The 21,711-nt window shown below is 40.4% G+C and overlaps 1 protein-coding gene across 1 annotated transcript in view; it reads left to right on the top strand.

The window, feature by feature from the left end:
* Window positions 1–21,711, top strand: part of dennd6a (DENN/MADD domain containing 6A) — an 87,220-nt gene that overhangs the window by 26,831 nt on the left and 38,678 nt on the right. The window contains exons 5-7 of the mRNA XM_073072247.1: window positions 7,014–7,094; window positions 16,524–16,629; window positions 19,532–19,611. Of these exons, the coding sequence (XP_072928348.1) occupies window positions 7,014–7,094; window positions 16,524–16,629; window positions 19,532–19,611 (267 nt within the window). The remainder of the gene's footprint in view (window positions 1–7,013; window positions 7,095–16,523; window positions 16,630–19,531; window positions 19,612–21,711) is intronic.

Below are 21,711 nucleotides of genomic sequence, written 5' to 3'. Positions count from 1 at the left end.
ATTGCCAAGTTGTTAATGTAGGTGATTTCAAGAAGATTGGTGGTGCAGTAAAACAGAAAATAGGCAAAGAGAAGATATGAGGTAAGGGTTGCAACAAATTTAAGGGAATGCACAAATACCCTAAAAGTATGTGAACAAGAAAAGTGTTGTACGGGGAGATCTGAGAATCAGAATACAAAACGAAAATCTCTAAATCTCAGAGAGCATGGCTGATGTACGAACTGAGTACTTTATCATTCCTGGAGCAATGTTCATAAGCATGCTAAGTATTTGAAAGAATTTGCAGGATTTGCCAGTAGAGCCTTGGAATGCTGAATGACCCACTCTGAGCTTTAACTTGTGATTCTGATGAAGTTCAGACTTCACATTCGTGCATAATTGTGCAGAATTCCTGAACTTTCCGACAGTTAGGGAGCTAGAGGCTCGCAATTCCCCCACAACCACCAGTGTTTTTAACAGAAAAATATGGCCCTTTTTCCAGTATGTTTCACAGTAATAAACAATGTAGTTGATGAAACTTCAAGATTCGAGATTCACTTGATGTTAATCCTCAGGCAGCAGCAGGGCATTTTGTTTTCAGGGCATTTTGCTGGTGGGGATGGGTTGTTGCCTTGCTGCTGGTACTTGTGTATGGGAGGGGGGAGCTGGGGGGCGCTTTGAGGTTCTAATGCTTAACTGTCATTCATTCTTTGGGGCACTCCTCTGTTTTCATGGATGTTTGCGAAGAAAAAGAATCTCAGGATGTATACTGTAAACATTTCTCTGATATTAAATGTACCCATCGAAACCTATTGAAAACTGTACTTCAACAGTGCATTAGTCTGTCAAGGGTGAAGTTCTTCTCAGAATAAGGAGACATTTCTGCTGAGAGAAAAAGCATTGACTTGCTGTTTATCCTCTCCCTGCTCTGAATACGTCATGTTCTCCTCGTCTGGATATTGCAGCATTCTGAATTAATTTCATTTAGAGATACAGGGCGATAACAGACCCTTCCAGCCCAACGATCTGCGCCGCCCAGCTATCTCAGCCTAATCCCAATTACGCACACGTGACAAAGAACCTGCCGCCCTGTGAGCCTTTGGAATGCGGGAGGTAAGCGGAGCACCCGGAGGGAAGCCACGTGGTCACAGGGAGAACATACTAACTCTCAAAGGCAGCAGCAGGAATTGAACCCAGGTCTCTAGCACTGTAACAACATTGCACAAACCGTGACGATACTGTGCTACCCCAACTATCGTACTAATACACTTCACTACAGCCTACAGTTACTTCCCTATTAAAAGGCAGAAAGTCATCTTGACAAGTGTTCAACAGCTAATATATACGTAAATGGAAAGCTGAAACTTTGTTCTTGGTTTTGTAGGCCATGAGCAGCAATTGCATTAAAACCATTCACTGCATATTACACATTCTCAGACTGCGCCCAGATACAGTTTCCTCTAGAGTCACAAGAACCCAACTTAAAAGCTGTTAGAAAATTAGTTTCCACTAGATGGTGTCTTTCACGGGTAAACCCCCCCCCCAACCATTGAGCACTTTCACATGAAACACTGCTGTAGAAAAGCAGGATCCATCATCAAATATCCTCACCACCCAGGTTGTGCTCTTTCCTCACTGCTGCCATCAGGTAGAAGGTACAAGAACCTCAGAACTCGCACCACCAGGTTCAAGAACAGTTACTAACCCCTCAACCTTCAGGCTTTTGAACAAAAGGGGATAATTACACTCATTTAAGGACTCTTTTGTTATTTCATGCTTGTTATTTATTGCTATTTATTTATATCTGCATTTCAACAGTTCGTTGTCCATTGATCTTGTTTACAGTTACTGTTCTGTAGATTTGCTAAGCATGCCCACAGAAAAAGAATCTCAGGGTTGTATGTGGTGACATGTATGTACTCTGATAATAAATTTTACTTTGAACTTTGAACTTCAAAGGATACAGTGGATTTTTGGTAACTTCTAGATATCTGGCTGTATCTGTTAACTGGCTCAAGTTCATAAAAATGGCAAGAAAAAAAATCAAGATGTTCAAATTGACAGGATTAAGAGTCAGATGCTATCTAACTTTTTTTTTAAATTGTAAGTGAATTTTATTAAGTGTCAAAATTAGAGTTGCATCTATGCAAGGCGTTTATGTGGCCAGCTAAACTATTAGCTTTCAATATATTGAATTTTGTGTATCTAATCTTTGAAAACTGAAATATGGATAAAAACGCTCAATTATTGTTTGTGGAATGTCGACAAGATGTCTTCTGTTCATCGTATTACATTATCCAAAACTGTGATTCTGAAGGCTTCTTCTTTATCTCGTGACACTTTACATATTCTATTCGTATATTATACAGGAATTTTCCAGGGAATTTTTGCCTGCACTATGAAGTACTATTTTGTTTATGGTGTTCAGTTTTAATTAATTATCTTGTTTAAATATTTGGTTGTGTGACATTTCATTTGTTGTACATAAAAAAGTTTTTATGTCAATTAATGATTATCCCAAAATAATGTTTTGTCATTTAATAAACTTGACAAGGCAAAAATTGAAAAAGGTTGAAAATAAAGTTACTTTAGAGCATGTGGTGGTGGCACAGCATGCCTTGACATGATATGTTAAATGATTCCTCATGATTTGATTTTATTTTAATCAAGATATGTTTTTGGAACCAAAACTGAATTTCAGAGGAGTCTTGTAATATGTAAACTGATAGCCACAGTTATAGTTCAGACTAAGTCTAATCCTTTGAGGTGTTGCTTTTGCTCTTTCAAGAAAGACGCTCTATACTCAATGATTCTTTGAACATTAGTTGGCAAAGGGTTTGCCATCCTGCTGTTAGATTTGGAACATTTTGGATACAGCAAGATTAGTACTTCTCCGTGCTTTGAGGTACTTGTGTTATTACCTAGGTACCGAGGAGAGGATGTTTCCTTTTGTGGGAGAGCCTAGGACCAGAGGGCACACACTCGGAGTAGAAGGGTTGAGACTCAGAACAGAGATGAGGAAGAATTCCTTTAGCTAGAGCATGGCAAATCTGTGGAATTCATTGCAACAGGCAGCTGTGGAGGCCATGTCATTGGGTATATTTAAAGCAGAGGTTAATTGGTTCTTGGTCTGTAAAGATATTAAAGGTTACAGGGAGAAGGCAGGTGAGTGGGATTGAGAGGGATAATGTGTCAGCCATGATGGAATGGTGGAGTAGATTCAATGGGCCAAATAGCCTAATTCTGCTCCTGTGTGGTATGTCTACCTCAAAACACTACAAAGGAGGGTGGAAATCATTTCCTACTGGCTTTGAGATTATGTTCGTTAAATGCTCATTTCCATCAATGCTCTTTTCCTCGGGCAGCTGAAGGCACTGAGAAATGGGAAGTAATCCACTTTGCCCAGGGTCTTCTCCTGGATCTTAATTGTTCAGGTGCTCCACTGAGCAAAATAGGCAGATCTGTGTCTTCCAGGCATTTGCTGTAGAAGGTCCATCTTTGTGTACTCTCTGTGGAAAAAGTAAAATATTATTTGAAGGCTGTCCTTGATCTGAACATGCAGAAGCATTGTCTGCATGCTGTTGCTCAATGCCAGTTGCAGCAACCGTGGTACTGGAATGAAAGTGTTGAAAAGTTGAATAATTTCTTCATCGTCTTATTAATCACTCGAATGGAAATTTGTCGGAAATAAGATGATATGAAGCACAAGGGAAAATTGGAAACAGTTTATTTGAATGACACAACCTGTTTGTCCCCATTCCATTCTGGATTAATGAAGACAAAGAGCGTAAATGAATACATTACATATCATAAGAAATAGGAGCAGGAGTTGGCCATCTGGCCCTTCAAGCCATTCAATAAGATCATGACTAATCTGGCCATGGACTCATCTCCACCTACCTGCCTTTTCCCCATAACCCTTAATTCACCTTCTATGCAAAAATCTATCCAGCCTTGTCTTAAATATATTTACTGTGGTAGCCTCCACTGCTTCACTGGGCAGAGAATTCCACAGATTCACCACTCTGGGAGAAGCAGTTCCTCTTCATCTCTGTCCTAAATCTACTCCCCCGAATCTTGAGGCTATGTCCCCCCTGTTCTAGTCTCACCTACAAGTGGAAACAACTTTGCTGCTTCTATCTTATCTACCCCTTTCATAATTTTATATGTTTCTCTAAGATCTCTTATTCTTCTGCATTCCAGCAAATACAGACCTAGGCAACCCAATCTCTCCTCATAGTCTAACCCCCTCATCTCTGGAATCAACATAGTGAATCTCCTCTACACAGCTTCCAAAGCCAGTATATCCTTCTTCAAGTGAGGAGACCAGAACTGCACGCAGTACTCCAGGTGCAACCTCACCAACACCCTGTACAGTTGCAGCATAGCCTCCCTGCTCTTAAATTCAATCCCTCTAGCAATGAAGGCCAATATTCCATTTGCCTTCGATAGCCTGCTGCACCTGCAAACCAACCTTTTGTGATTCATGCACAAGTACGCTCTCTGCACGTTCCTCTGCACAGCAGCATGCTGCAATTTCTTACCATTTAAATAATAATCTGCTCTTTAATTTTCCCTTCCAAAGTGCTCGCATTTACTAACATTGTACTCCATTTGCCAGACTTCTGCCCACTCATTTAACCTATCCATATCTCTCTGCAGAGTCTCCTTATCTTCTGCACAATATGCTTTTCCACTCAGTATAGTATGATCAGCAAACTTAGATACACTATGCTTGGTCCCCTCTTCCAGATTGTTAATGTATATCGTGAACAATTGCAGGCCCAGCACCGACCCCTGCAGCACACCGCTCACCACTGATTGCCAACCAGAGTAACACTCATGTACCCCAACTCTCTGCTTTCTGTTCGTTAACTAATCCTCTATCCATGCTTTATCACCCCCACCTCTGTGCATCTTTATCTTATGGATAAGTCTTTTATGTGGCACCTTATCGAACACCTTTTGGAACTCCAAGTAAATAACGTTCATCTGTTCCCCTCTATTCACTGCACTTGTCATATCCTCAAAGAACTCCAGTAAGTTTGTCAAACAGGACCTGCCTTTGCTGAATCCATGCTGTGTCTGCCTGATGGATCCATTTCTTTCCAGATGCCTCAATATTTCTTCTTTAAAGATAACTTCAAGCATTTTCCCAACTACAGACATTAAACTAACTGGCCTATAGTTACCTGCCTTTTTTGAACACTGGCGTGACATTTACCATCTTCTAATCCACCAGGACCTGTCCAGCGTCTAGAGAATTTTGGTAAATTATCAGCAAAGCCTCTACTATAACTTCTATTTCTTTCAGTACCCTGGGTTGCATATTCCATCAGAGCCAGGGGACTTCACACCTACAAGTTTGCTCAGCACAAGCTCTTTAATGGTAGTTGTATCGAGGTCCTTACCTCCCATCGCATCCATAACATCTCTCTTTGACATGTTAGGTATGTCCTCCATCGTGAAGACCGACTCAAAATAGTCATTCAAAGTCTTGGCCATTTCCTCATTACCCAATAACAATTTGCCCTTCTCATCCTCCAAGGGACCTATATTCACCCTTTTCTGCTTTATATAATTATAAAAACATTTACTCACCATTTTTATATTTTGTGCTAGTTTATTTTCATAATCTAGCTTCCCTTTCTTTATTGCTCGCTTAGTGGTACTTTGTTGCATTTTAAAGTTTTCCCAGTTTCCCGCTACTCTTGGCGACTTTGCATGCATGAGCTTTTAGTTTGATGCCTTCTTTTATTTCCTTAGTTATCAACGGCTGGCTCTCCCCACCCTTACTGTCCTTGCTTTTAACTGGAATATACTTTCGTTGAACACCGTGAAAAATCTCTTTGAAAGTCTTCTACTGTTCCTCAACTGTCCCACCATATAGCCTATGTTCCCAGTCTACACCAGCCAAATCTTCCCTTATCCCATTGTTGTCTCCATTGTTTGGGCATAATACACTGGTTTTAGATCGAACTATTACACCCTCCATTTGTATGAGAAATTCAATCATACTGTGATCACTCTTAGCAAGAAGATCCCTAACTACAAGATCACTAATTTTATCTGTCTCATTGCACAGGACCAGATCTAAGATAGCACGTTCCCTTGTAGGTTCAGTAACATGCTGTTCAAGAAAGCCATCACGGGTGCATTCAATGAATTCCTCCTCATCTACTTCAACCAACTTGATTCACCCAATCTATGTGCAAGTTAAAGTCCCCCATTATAACTGCTGTTCCATTCTTACAGGCTTCAGATATTCCTCTGTGTATTGCTTGTGCCACTGTAATTTTATTATCCAGTGGCTGATAGACAACTCCCACCAGTGATTTTTTTTTCCAGTACTATTCCTAATCTCTACCCGGATGGATTCAACATTCTGCTCCTTGGATCTTATATCATCTCTCACTATTGCCCTGATTTCATCTTTAATTAAGAGCGCAACCTTGCTTTCCTGCCTTTCCTTTTGTTTTACCTGATATCCTTCGATATTTAATTCCCAGTCCTCTCTACCCTGCAACATCTATTGCATTAATTTTGGAAATCTGTCATGCAGCTTTACAATGTTTCTCAACACTTTTGCTTTGCTGTCTTTCTAAGTGGTTAAATGTTTAAAAGGTGGAAATTGTATTCTAGCTTGTGGAGTACTGCAGAGTTCTCCAAGGGTATCATTGGTATCTGCGGTTACTTACCAATCTACCCAGTAGGAGCCCATTCCCAATAAGAAGGGATCTTCTATGATCACAAAAAATGAACTTCTTCAGAACAACTTTTAATTGATGATCATTCTCAAAAATGCTGTATTTTAACTTCTTATTTGCTCAATGATGGAACGTGGGGTTGGGGAAAGGAAGCCTTGGAACAATTGTCTTGTCTAATTCTCTAGAAGTGTCAATGGCCCACCAAGACTGTTCATAAGAAGACAAATAAACAAATATTACTTATTCATTTAGCTGACATAAATTGCATTTGGAGAAGTGTTTGCATCTGTTCTACTTCCTCATTCTTGGCTTTCTTTATTTTAACAGAAAGATTCTGCACATTACTATGGATATGTTTACTTTAGACAAGTTCGTGACAAATCCTTAAAAAGAGGTTACTTTCAAAAGGTAAATGCAATTTTCATTAAAATCAACAAAATAATAGTTGCCAAAATATTTGTCAGAGGTAAGATTAATATTCAAATAGAAAGCTGGAATTTGATTTAAAGTTTTACCTATGTTTGTCAGCTTTGTACTTGGGTATTAACCTGAACTACATGTCAGGTGCTGGACAACTCATATTAAAGTGCCACTAATATGCCAAACTGGTGTTTAATATTTAATGAATAGTATGAGCGATATTTTTATCTGCTCTTCATATATTTGGGGAGCAAGTCTAGCTTGTGGGTTGCATTATTGGTGTCCGGCAATGTACAGTTCTGTTCTTAATTATAATTCTTCGTAATTATAAATGTATTAATAGTAGGTGCTCTAGGAGAATGGCACTCCCTAACTTTAACCCAGTTATTCTAAAAATTTTGTTTTAATAATTTTTTGGAACATCAGCCTATCAAAATATTGCATTGAACCATTTACCGTTCAGCATTTTGCCTTGGTATTTGAGTCACCTTAATTTCATGCCAGAAAGGAAAATATTGTACTGTGAACTAAAGATACACAGATGAGAGACATGTGACTAGATATAGGGTTTCACCTATTTTTTGTGAGCTAAACTGATTGCATCTAGCTATAGTAACTATTTAGGCCCACTGCTACATGACAATTGTGAAAGTGGTAAAAAGATATGTGAAACAGCACTATGGTTGTTCAAACACAAAAGTGCACTGAAATCGGATCTGAATACTTTCCAACAGGACCACACTGCGTTGAACTCTGCTTCTAGTGAAATGTTATGCACCTATCTGATTAAGGTTTTGGCCCTTTTAAGAAACATTGCTATAGCGACCAGACAATAGCAATATAAAGTCTGGCCACAATTCAAGAGAAGGTAGTTTCCAGAAAGAAGAGGAGAATATTAGATTTAATTAGAGTGATTTCTTGAATGCCAGGGGAACCAGGAGTCCTGCTGGGGCCAATTTAAAAGCGTTATAGGAGGTGTTACTCACATAGTTAACCAGTGCAGAAACAAGCCCTTTAGCCCAACTCGTCCATACTAAGTTGTCTAGTTGAGCTAGTCCCATTTTGCTTAGATTGACTCATATCCCTCCAAATGTTTTCTATCTACGCATGTGTCCAGATAAAAATCCCCACTATTAAGTAAAGCTCAAATAAATTTTTATGTCCTCTCAAAATGTCAGGGTGGCATTCAAACTACTGCAAGCTGTTTCACCATATGGATCAGGGATTAGTTGATAGATTAAAAGCAAACCAAAATCAAAATACCACAGATGCTAGAAATCAGAAATCAAAACAGAAAATGTTGAAAATTCTTAACAAGCCAGATAGATTTCAGGTTACTGTACTTTCACCAGATCTGGGAAATGTTAGAACTGACACGAGTTTTAAGTTGCAGGTAAAAGGACTGGAGTGGGTAGCCAGGTGGAATAAGAAAGAATGACTGTGATTGGATGGAGGTTGGGAGTAATTGGATGGCACCAGTAATCTGTGATATTGGCGAAAGGACATTAGGAAAGGAGTACCAGGAGGTATAAATAGTGGAATGAAATCTGGAATATGGGAAGAGAAGTTGGGGTTAGGGGTGTGATGGGAGTGGTTGGTGGAATCTTAATGCTTTCTGTCTGAGAAACAAAACACTAATGGTTAATTTTATGAAATTGCAAATTATTTTTGAGTCCAGAAAGCTCTGCTATGTTTTAAAATGATGTGTCTTTTTTGAGTGCACAGTGATATTTGTTGGAATGGTGTAAAAGGTCATAATCAGTATGCTCACAGTGGGAATATGATAGAGATGGGCAACCAGAAGCTCAGACTCACCCGGGTGGCCTGAATAGAGGTATTCTTCAAAAATGTCACATAATCAGCATTCATTTCCCAGTGCAGATCCTGAGAAGGTGAATTTGGAGGAAATGTTTCCTCTTGTGGATGAATATATTGATGGAGTCAATGTATAAAACTAAAAGTTTTCCTGATGAGAATTGAGTGCCTTTATATGGGGTAATAGAAGCAGAAATGATATTTTCGCAAAAAGGTAGATAGATGCTTCTTAATCAAGAGGATGAAAATTTACCATGTGTGGAGCTAAGTTTACAATTCGAGTTAGTGGATTGGACCATGTTCAAGGACTCAGCGGATATGAACGAATATGCCACAGTTATCACAGACTTTATAAAGTCAGTCGTGGACAAGTGTGTCCCCACAAAATCATTTAGAGTCTTCCCCAACCAGAAGCCCTGGATGGATGAATTAGAAGATCTGCAATCTGCTAAGGGCCAGATTAGTAACGTATATGTCCTCCGGAAAGCCATTGCACGTGGCAATTCCGGACCATACTGGAAGGATGCCTGATAGCTGTGGCAGGGATTGAATGCATCACCTCCTACAAAGTAAAACTAATCAATATATGTGACAACAAGATTTTGCTCCTAGATGAGCTCTATGCCATTTTGCTCAGTTTGACTGACAAAACATGCAGCACCCTCACAAACTGCCACAGACCTCAATGACCCTGTGATTTCTGTTATTGAGGCCGATGTGAGAGCATCCTTCATGAGGGTGAACCCACAGAAAATATCCGGCCCAAACAAGGTACCTGGCCAAGTACTGAAGACCTGTACTGATCAACTGGTTGGAGTGAGCACTGATAACTTTACCTTTATTGATCTTGCCTTCACAGTAGAGAATTCCCATGATTCACTGCCTCCTGAATGTAGAAATTTCTCTTCCCCTCAGTCCTAAAAGTTTCTGTTTTCTTGATTTTTTTTTTCCATTTGATATATGTGTCTCACGGTTCTGCACACCTCAGTCAGCGTAAAATCCCCAATTCATCCACCTTGTCTGTTTCACTGAGATCACCTATTGCTCTTCTAAGTTAAAAAAATTGCAATCTTATCTTACTTAGATTCTCCCTGTACATAAAAAATGCTCTGCCAGGAACAAATTTGGTAGATCTTTGTTATGCTCTCTCTATGGCATGTATATTCACTTTTTTTGAGTAAGGAAGCCACAGGAATAAGAAAGGTAAAATCACTGTGATGGGGTTATATCAAACAACAACACACACAAAATACTGGTGGAACACAGCAGACCAAGCAGCATCTATAGGGAGAAACGCTGTCGACGTTTCGGGCCGAGACCCTTCATAGGTTTCCCAATAACCAATGAGAATTTGAGGAACAGATATCTGGGCAGATGATGGAACAATGTATATATTTTTTAAAAAACAAGATTATTGTAATGGGTGATTTTAATTTAACCAATACTGACGGGGGTGCCCTTAGTACCAGGTGCTTTGGTGAGTCAGAATTTATTAGGACCATCCAGGAGGGTTTCTGAAACAGTATGTAGCTAGTCCAACTAAGGATGGGTCTGTACCCTACACTGAGGAATAAACCTAGCCAGGTGACTGAAACTTCAATTGGGGGAGCATTTTTAGGAACAGTGAACATAATTCTGCAAGTTTTAAGAGAGTTATCAATAAGGAATGTTCCTCAGCTGAAAGTGCTAAATTGGGGGAGGATAATTACAACCATATTTGGTAGAAATGGGGGTAACAGTTACGGACTTCTAACATGTGGAATTCTTTTAAAGGCCAGTTGATAGGATTTCAGAACAAGCTTATTCCTGTGAGGATGAAAGATCAGCTTGGTAGGGTTTGAAGACCATGTAAAAGATATTGTGGCATTTGGCATAAAGAATACAAGCTGAAATCAGACAAAAACCCTTGGCCAAGTATAAAGGAAAAGAACTTAGACAAGATATGAAAAGGGCTAGAAAGGGCCATGACATATCCTTGACAAGTAGGATTAAGCAGAATTCTAAGGCATTTTGTGTATATTAGGAGCAAGAAGGTTGTTGGGCAAAGAGTAGGTGCACTCAGGGACAAAGGAAGCAATTTTGTGTGGATCCAGAGGAAGTGGGTGCGATCCATTATGATGTCCTTGCATCAGGCAAAGGTCACGGGTGATGGAAATTAGAATATTACAGCCCAGTGCAGTCTCTTCGGCTCACAATCTTGTGTTGACCTTTTAACCTGCTCTAAGATCACTCTAACTCTTCCCTCCTACATAACCCTCCATTTTTTTCTATCATGCAGTACCTATCTGAGAGTTTTTCTTAAATGGCCATAATGTATCTGCCTCAACCACCATCCCTGGCAGGGCATTCCCTGATATGAAAAAACTACCTCTGATATCCTGTCTATACTTTCCTCTAAACACCTTAAAATTATGCCCCCTGGTATTAGCCATTTCCACCTGGGGAATAAGTCTCTGGCTATCCACTCTATCTGTGCCTCATATCATCTTGTACACATCCATCAGGTCACCTGTCATCCTCCTTCACTCTGAAGAGCCCTAGGTCACTCAACCTATCTTTGTCCAGGCAGCATCGTAGTAAATCTTATCTGCACCCTCTCTAAAGGTTCCACATCCTTTTTATGATGAGATGGTCAGAACAGACCTCAATATTCTAAGTGTAGTTTTAGAGACCTGTAACATTACCTGGATGATGAGACTAGGAAAGGGTATGTTGATATTCTAGAGCATGGCAATATAAAGGAGGGGAAGGTGCTTTGAAAATAATGAAGGTGGATAAATCCCATGTTCCTGATGGAATCTATACCATTATACTTGGGGAAGCAAGAGAAAGATTGCTAAGGCCTTGTCAGAGATCTCTACCATATTTAACCACAGGTGAGGTCCCAGAAGACTGGTGAATAGCCAGGGTTTGTCCTTTTTCTCATGAAAGCAATTGAGACAAATCATGGAATTAATAGGCTGTTGAATGGTGCATAATTGGCAGTGAAATTATAGGAATAAATTCATAAGGGCAAGATCTATTCACAATTGGAAAAGCATGGCCTCACTAGGAATAGTCAACATGGATTTATGTGGGGGAGGTCCTGACTTACAAATTTGATTAACTTATTGAGGAAATAACAAAAGTGATTGAAGATAGGGCAGAAGATGTTCCCTGTGTTTTAGTAACACTTTTGTGAAGGTCCTTCATAGTATACTGGTTCTGAAGATTAAGTCATATGGGTTCAACAATAAAGTGATATGATGGATCCAGAATTGACTTGCTCATAAAAGTCCGAGGGTAATGGTGGTGAGGTGCTATTCCGACTGGAAGTATGTGACCAGTGGTGTTCCACGTGGATCAGTACTGAAACACCAGTTGTGTTTGAATGGCCTGGGCGAAAATATAGCTGGACTGAATAGTAAGTTTACTGAAGATGCAAGAATTGGTGGAGTTATGGATGTCAAGAGTGGCTGTCAAAGGACATAGCGGGTTGGAGATTTGGGTGGAGAAATAACAGATGGTTTTAAATCCAGACAAATGTGAAGTGATGAATCTTGAGAGGACAAATGCAAGAGTAAGCAGTAAATGGCAGGACCATTAGAAGTTATAATATGCAGAAAACTCTTGGGGTACAAGTTCATAGTTTCCTGAGAGTGACAACACAAATAAATAGGGTGGTAAAGAAAGCATATGGCATGCTTATCTTATTATTCAGGGCACTACATATAACATTTGGCAAGTAATCTGGCAGGTGTATAAAACTTTGGTTAGACCAAAGTTGGAGTATTGTGTACAGTTCAAGTTGCTACATGATAGGAAGGCTGTGGAGTCTTTGGAAAAGGTGCAGAAAAGATGCATTAGGATATCACCTAGATTAGAAAGAATTAGCTAAAGGGAAAAGTTGGACAAACTTGGATTGATTTCTGTGGGTATCAGAGGTTAAAGGGTGACCTGTTAATCATCATCATCATCACTATGTGCCGTGTTATATGATGTGGGCAATTATGGTCTTTGACCATGATTGTTCTTGGCAAATTTTTCAACAGAAATGGATTGCCATTACCTTATTCTGGGCAGTGTCTTTACAAGACAGGTGACACCAGCCATTATCAAAGCCCTTCAGAGATTGTCTGCCTGGTATCAGCGGTCACATAACCAAGACTTGTGCTATACCCCAGCTGACCATACGACCGTCCACTACCTGCTCCCTTGACTTCACATGACCACGATCGGGGGGGGGTTGCTAAGCAGGTGGTGCACCTTGCCCAAGGGCCACCTACTGGCTAGCAGAGGGAAGAAGCGCCTTACACCTCCTTTGGTAGAGACGTATCACACCCTGCCACCCATAGAAGTATATCTGATAGAAGTGTACAAAATTATGGGAGGAGAGCACAATAGTATCGCGGTTAGCGAAATTGCTACAGCACCAGTGATCAGCAATTGGGATTCCGTTCCTGCTGCTGTCTGTAAGGAGCTTGTGCGTTCTCCCCATGTCTATGTAGTTTTCCTCGCACATACAATTAGGGTTAGTAAGTTATGGGCTTGCTGCTATGTTGCCACTGGGAGTGTGGTGACACCTGCACATTCTCAGAATGGTCAGTGATGCAAAACGAACCATTTCACCGTATGTTCTGATGTACGTGTAAACAAAACAAATCTTCCTTTCTTATTCAAACGTCAAGTGATAGCTGCTTTTGCTTTAAAGTGAAAGGAGGAGATTTGCAAGGCATGTTCTTTTACAAGTGATGCTGCCTAGAGTATGCTGCCAAGGGAGCTGTTGCATGCCAAAACAATAACAATTTTTAAGAGGCATTAAGAGACACATGAACATGCATGAACAATGGAAGGTTACGGATTATAGGTAAGCAGGTGCGAGTAATTTAAATGGGCATCCTGATCGGCGAAGACGTGGACTGCAAGGGTTATTCCTTTGATGTGTTTTCCTGTTTCTTTAAGACCAAAACCTTCAATACTATTCCAAGAGCAAGTTTATCACAGCCCTATAATAATACAGTAGAACACTTTGCTCCTGCACTCAGATTACTTTGCTTTTCTGCTTTGTAAACTAGTGTAGGTGACCTTGTATTTTTCCACCTGTTCTAATTGTCATGTTCTTACCACACCTTTCCCCTAAATCCCAAACAAACCTGGAAAAGTGGTATTTAACCCCATTACAATTATTCAATACTGTACCTTATAAAAGTATTCAGCCCCCAACCCTTTGTTCACATAAAGGGTATTACAACCAGGGATTTTGATCAATTTAATGAGATTTTTTTATTTGTGAATCACATGCTCCTTTTTTACAGTAGAAGCCAAAAAATGAACAGTATTCATCCCTCTTTGCTCGGTACTTATTGAACCACCCCTCAGCTATTATAGTCAGTAGTCTTTTTGGATAAGTCTCTATTAGCTTTGTACAAAGTGATAGAGAAAGATTTGCTCAATCCTCCTTGCAAAATTGCTTAAGCTATACCATGTTTGTTGGGGAGCAGCAGTGGACAGCAATTTGTAGGTCTTGCATGAGATGTTCAGTCAGGTTAAGGTCATGACTGACTGGGTTGCTCAAAGACATCAATATTTTTCATTTGAAGCGACTCCATAGTTGCTCTGGCAGTGTGCTTTGGGGTGATGTCCTGCTGAAAGATGAACTTCCTCCCCAGTTTAAGCTTTCTAGCAGAAGCTATTAGGTTTTTAATCAGGAACTCTCTGTATTTAGCAGCGTTCGTCTTCCCATCAATCCTGACCGGATTTACAGTCCCTGCTGCTGAAAGCATCCCCATAGTATAATGCTACTTCCACTATACTTTACAGTAGGGTTGGTGTTACCTGCCTGATGTGCAATATTAGATTTAAACCTCATGTACCTGTTAGTGTTGAGGCCAAAAAGTTCCACTTTAGTGTCATCTGACCACAAGGCCTTCTTCCACATCTTTTTTTAGTCAGGGCTTCTTACTTGTCACTTTTATATAAATACCGTTTATGTGCAAGGCCTTAGAGATTGTGAAGCTGTGAACTTCATCTCCAGTTGCAGCCACTGACTTCTGCATCTCACTCACAGTGACAGTTGGTGTCACAGTAGCCTCTCTTAAAGGTGCTATTCTTCTCTGGTGACTAAGTTTAGATGGTCGGTTTGACCTAGGCAGTGTGGCTGTGGTTTCACATTTTTTCCACTTTTTCACAGTGGACTGCTCTGAGTTCTGAAGTATGTTCAGTGTCTTTGAATTGGTCTTGTACACTTCCCCAGATTTGTATTTCTCTATTATCATTTCCCTGACTTACTTTGAAAGTTCTTTTGTCTTCACTTTGGTTCGGTCTGTTGAAAATCTACTATACTGTTGAATCTTACTGTGAGAGGGGTTTATTCAGATGATCCTCCAATTTTCTACATCAACAAGTTGGTTGAGTTGGTAAAGTAGTATACAGTATTGCACCTGAAGAAAGTTAGCACGGTAATGAAAAGAGGAATTAATTTTTTTTCAGCCTCACAAATTTGGTTTTTAATTTTTGGTAAGTTTTTGATTTGACATGACACACAATATTCTGTAGATTAACTAAAAAATACTACTTCAATATACTTAAAATTTAGGAAATGAGTCGGTAAAATGGAAAGTAGTTGTGGGAGCTGAATATTTTTTCAGGGCCGTGAACGTTGGCCCAAAAACCAATCCCTGTGTATCCATACTAGTCCCATTCTTTGTTTTCTTTTCACCCAATGCCCAGCCCAGGCTGCTAATTGAAAATGTTCTTTCTACTATTGATCGTAAGAAGCTGTAGAAAGTTGTAACCATAGCCACTCCATCATGAGCACTAGCCTCCCCACCTTCAAACGGTGATGCTTCAAGAAGGTGGCATCCATCATTAAGGATGCCCCTCACCCAGGACGTGCCCTCTTCTCCCTGCTACCATCAAGGAGGAGGTACAGGAGCCTGAAGACAAATGCTCAACATTTCAGGAACAGCTTCTTCCTCTTCACCATCAGATTTTTGAATGGACAATGAACCCATGAACACTATGTCACTTCTTACTTAATCTTATACATATATATTTATTATTGTAATTTATAGTTTTTAAGATTATGTATTGCAATGCACTGCTGCCCCAAAACAACAAATTTCATGTTGTACACCAGTGATACTAAACCTGATTCTGATTCTGAACTCAAGTGGTTTCTCGCCACAAACTGCAGCAAGCAGAGACAAGTTAGAGAGTTACAGAGCACGTTTTATATTCCATTTCTCAAGGCGTAGTTATTTTAGTAATGCTTTAAGGATTTTTTAAAATGTCTAATGCAATTTAAGAAACATTACTTTTATTGCCCTTTGTTTAAGGAAGATTGCATTTTAAGAAAATGGATTGCTTCTTTTTGGGCCTTGTAGTTAAAAGTGATTCTTGCATACCTCCTGGTGGCTGGTTGGTGTGCAGAGCATTAACACAGATGACACTTGACCCAAGAATACTGTGCATTTTTGTATTTACTAACTTGAATGTTAATTTGGAAATTAATGTATATTTTTATCTACATTTTAAAGTTGGGTACTGTCAAAACCGAAGTTCTGGGGAAAACACAATGATCTATTTTTACTAACAGTGTTTTTTATTCTCTCTCTCTTGCAGTCACTGGTGCTGATCAGTAAACTTCCATACGTTAACTTTTTCCATTTCCTGTTGAAGTTCATTGCACCAGAATATTTTGACAAAAGTGAGCCTTTTCTGGAAGCTGGTGAGAATTGTGATTTGTTTACACATTGCAGTATTTCTGGGGATAAGCTTGCTGAGCTGCTCACTTAATTTCACCTATTACTGTATTTAGCGATGACTTGTAAACTACCGTAGATTCCGGACTACAGAGCGCACCTGATTTTAAGCCGCTGGCTCTAATTTTAGAAATAAAATCATTTTTTTAATTGTACAGGCCGCATCGGATTTTAGGCCGCACCGAATTTTCGGCCGCAGGTGTCCCACGCTGTAATATGAGATATTTACACAGAAAGATATTACACATGAGGATTTTTTTAACTTTTAATTAAATCCATATGGTAACAAAAACAAATACATATTGCAAATGCTTTTTTTCGAACCGTGCCCGTACGCGGCTACTTTTAAATATACGTTGCGTATACTTCTTTACTGAACAACATTCCAATATCTCCTAACGACTGGTAAAAAATATATATACTGCAGCCTACCAGGAAAAGTTATTGATACCTTTAACTTAAAAGCAGAGTTCGCTCAGATCCAAAGCCGCTCGCGTAATGCGCTCCCTCCCTCCGTCCCGTTTCATCGCAAACGGCATTTAAAAGCAGAGTTCGCTCAGATCCAAAGCCGCTCGCGTAATGCGCTCCCCCCCCTCCGTCCCGTTTCATCGCAAACGGCATTTTCCCACAAGACACCGCGAAACCGGGTGTGACGTCATAGCATCCCGCGATGTAGTACAGAAAACAAATATAGTTTAAACTAAGTAGGGTAGGTAGCACAATGCTTCGAGTGTTTTCCATGTTGATGAGGGGGAGTACAAATGACTGATTTACAATAATTTAATTGTGAAAGTGCGCTTGATTTATCGTACAATTTCATTGGACCTCTGTGAACTACTCATCAATTTTATTGGTCTACTGTTACGAGGCAAAATGTTTACGAGGCGGCATGAAAAAAATCATGCATTAGCCGCTTCGGATTATTGGCCGCAAAGTTCAAAGCTGTTCAAAATGTGGGAAAAAAGTAGCGGCTTAAAATCCGGAATCTACGGTAGTTAATTCACAGAGGAACAGAACTGGTGGGTATATGTTGAGAACTGGAGAAAAAAATACTACAACAAAACAAGGAAGTTTATTTTAATTACCATGTAGTCAGTGCAGTAAGATATCCAAAGGCAGTTCATTGAGGTGCCATTAAAATTGATAATGAGCAAATAAAATTTATTAACATGAGGTTGGAGGAACATCTTGACAGTGAATCAGCTGGTATAGCAAACTGAGCAATTTCCAGAGCTAAAGCAGCCAAGTGCACCACTGATAATTAATAAAATGAACTATTGTTGTATTAGGCTTAGTCTAATCAGTATCTGCTTGGAGCATAAGAAACAAATACTGTAAGAGTAAACGAGGAAATCTGCAGATGCTGGAAATTCAAGCAACACACATAAAATGCTGGCAGAACGCAACAGGCCAGGCAGCATCTATAAGGAGAAGTGCTGTCGACGTTTCAGGCCAGGACCCTTTGTCAGGACTAACTGAAAGGAAAGATAGTAAAAGATTTGAATGTGGGAGGGGGGGAGGGGAAAATGTGAAATGATAGGTGAAGACCGGAGGGGGTGGGGTGAAGCTGAGAGCCAGACAGGTGATTGGCAAAAGGGATACAGAGCTAGAGAAGGGAAAGGATCATGGGATGGGAGGCCTAGGGAGAAAGAAAGGGGGAGGGGAGCACCAGAGGGAGATGGAGAACAGGCAAGGAGTGATTGTGAGAGGGGCAGAGAGAGAGAAAAAGGAGGGAGGGGGAATAAATAAATAAATAAGGGATGGGGTGAGAAGGGGAGGAGGGGCATTAACGGAAATTAGAGAAATTAATGTTCATGCCATCAGGTTGGAGGCTACCCAGATGGAATACAAGGTGTTGTTCCTCCAACCTGAGTGTGGCTTCCTCTTGACAGTAGAGGAGGCCATGGATAGACATAACGGAATGGGAATGGGACGTGGAATTAAAATGTGTGGCCACTGGGAAATCCTGCTTTCTCTGGCGGACCGAGCATAGGTGTTCAGCGATACAGTCTCACAGTCTGAGTCGGGTCTCACCAATATATAAAAGGCCGCACCGGGAGCATCGGACGCAGTATATCACACCAGCTGACTCACAGGTGAAGTGTCGCCTCACCTGGAAGGACTGTCTGGGGCCCTGAATAGTGGTGAGGGAGGAAGTGTTATGGGCAGGTGTAGCACTTGTTCCGCTTACAAGGATAAGTGCCAGGATGGAGATCGGTGGGAAGGGATGGGGGGGATGAATGGACAAGGGAGTCTTACTATCTTTTCTTTCAGTTAGTCCTGATGAAGGATCTCAGCCTGAAACATCAACTGCTTCTTCCTATAGATGCTGCCTGGCCTGCTACGTTCCACCAGCATTTTGTGTGTGTTACTATAAGAGTAAATTGGTTTAAAAGAAAAAAAGGCAACCTCTTACTGCATTCCCCACAAATCGGTACCAAATGCTGGTCTTTTCTGTCAGCAGTTTCCAGGAGATTCGGGAGAATGGTGCTCATGGCTTAACCTTCCTTCACTTCTGATGGAAAATACCTGATTTCCCAGTAATTACATCCTTTGATCCTGCATCTAAATTCAAGAAATGTTATTGTATGCATTTCACTGTCCCCAAATGCCAAGTATCCAGAATATCTCCCATAAGGATTCACATTGTCAATACACTTGCTAATTATGATAGTGGCACATATTCGACAAGTGATTTGGCTAGAACAATCTATTTTTGCAATTAGTAATTAATAAATGGAAACAAATCTGCATTTGGTCTAATACAGTGGTATATCATTTGGTTTTGTACTATTAATGTTGAAATTTGGATGCAACCTCTGTTAAATTACAATGATAAACCAACAATATAACTTTGCTTTTTCCCAGCTTGTCATGATCTGGATCATTGGCCAGCGCCTATCCCAGGAAGAACACTAAATCTTCCCACAATGGGGATTGTTATAAAGGTACTGTTTCACAAACTATTTAGCATTAAGCATGGATTAGTTCCATAAATATTAAATGAAATTTCATAATGGCTCCAATTCAATTAAATTGTTCAGCTTCTTATGGGTATTTAAATTCTTAATGGTCTCATCTGGAAGTATTTCTGACTTTGATTGTTGTGATTATGAACAGTACTAATGTCAATGGATAAATACTGTAATTAACCCCTCAGCTATAGATGTTGTCAACTACTTCCCTTTTTTTGGTAAATTCCATTATGTTGTCTTCAGTCAATATATAGATAGAAGGAGGAGCATGAAAAGGGGAGTGAAAACAAATTTAATCTGACTTGTTTTCAATCTTGAAGAGAATGAAGGATGTACTCAACGAATCACTTCCTTGCATGTATGAAAGTCCCATTCTAGTTAAAAGTTATTCTTGTGGACCGGAGTAGGTTACTGTACTGCTGATACAAAATGACATGATTGGAAATTATAATCTCAGGTACGATTGTATCATGATTAGGTAATCACCCCTCATCACCCTTGTCTGTAACTGCATCCTGGACTTCCTGACAGGAAGGCCACAGTCAGTCCACGTTGGCAGAAATGTCTCCAGCTCCATCACGCTGAGAAGCGGTACTGTGCTTTCTTGGTGGTGTGGAGGGAGGGATCAGGTGAGATCGTTGGTTGCACGCACTCCTAGAAACCTGGTGCTGACAACTCCCCCTGAAAGTACAGTGTGCTCAGCCTGCTGCTCTTCGTGCTACTGATGCGTGACAGCATTACCAGACTCAGTTCAAACCGAATCATCTAATTCATTGATGACACAACAGTAGTTGGCCTCGTCAGCAGTAATGACAAGGGGGCTTACAGAGAGCAGGTAGAGCAGCTGGTAGAATGGTGCGAGCGCAGCTGGAGTCTCAATGTTGACAAAACCAAAGAGCTGCTTGTGGATTTTAAGAAGATGCAAGCTAACCACTCCTCACTGTACGCACATCTCACCTGATCCCTCCACACCACCAAGAAAGCACAGCAGGTCTCCACTTGCTGAGGAGATTGTGATGAGAGACGCTCCCCCACCCCACCTATTTTAATGAGTTTTAACAGGAGCACCATCAGGAGTGTCCTGACCAGCTGCATCACCGTTTTGTACAGGAATTGCAAAGCATCTAACCACAAATCTCTACACAGGATTGCGAGGACTGCTGAAGGGATCATCAGGGTCTCTCTTCCGCCCACCAGAGATATTTATCAGGGGTGGTGCATACACAGGGCCCACAGCATTGTCAATGATCCCTCCCACCCTTCCAACAATCTCCTTGATCCCCTACTATGTCTCAGGACAAGAACTGTTAGAATGGGGAACAGCTTTTCCTCCAGGCCCTGCCAGCACATATGAATCTCATCGTACAGCCTCATTATGTGTGAAGTGCCAATAGCATTACACTGTTTACTATTTAAATTGTATTGTATATGCCCACCTTATTATGTATTAATTAATTTATGGTAACATTACTTTCTGTTTTGTGTGAGCAATATGTACTGTTTTGTGCACCTTGATCCGGAAGAACATAGTCTCATTTGGCAGTATACATGCATACAGTTGAATGACAATAAGCTGAACTTGATTTCTGTATGCATATATTGTTTGGAGTGATCATGAGTGATACGAATCTGTGCCTCGACAACACCCTGGAAAAGTTCCTGTCTCACCAGCCGACCTGGTTGAATTGTTTAGGTGATTTGATTGATGTGTATCAAAAGCCTGGGTGACATAGACTATTGAAAAGAAATTGTCAAACTAATTTAGTGACAGGATGCATTTGTGACTCGGGCAGAGAGGCATTTGGATAGTGAAGAATGTTTTCACTCTAAATCAGAGCATAAGAAGTAGAAGCAGGAGGAGGTCAGTTGGGCCTCCAGCCTGCTCTGCCAGTTCCGAAGACCATGGCTGATCTGGTTGAAAAGGAAATTACTGACAATACTGGAAATTTGAACCAAAATCACAAAATGCTAGAAATATTCAGCAGGTAAGGTAATGTGTGCAGAATACGTAAGAAATAGAGCCAGTGTTCCAGATTGAGACAGTCGCCTACCGGGATCATTCTGATGCAAGAT

The sequence above is a fragment of the Hemitrygon akajei genome, chromosome 19 (genome assembly GCF_048418815.1).
Source record: "Hemitrygon akajei chromosome 19, sHemAka1.3, whole genome shotgun sequence".
Taxonomy (NCBI): Eukaryota; Metazoa; Chordata; class Chondrichthyes; order Myliobatiformes; family Dasyatidae; genus Hemitrygon; species Hemitrygon akajei.
This window is presented reverse-complemented; position numbering and strand designations above follow the sequence as displayed.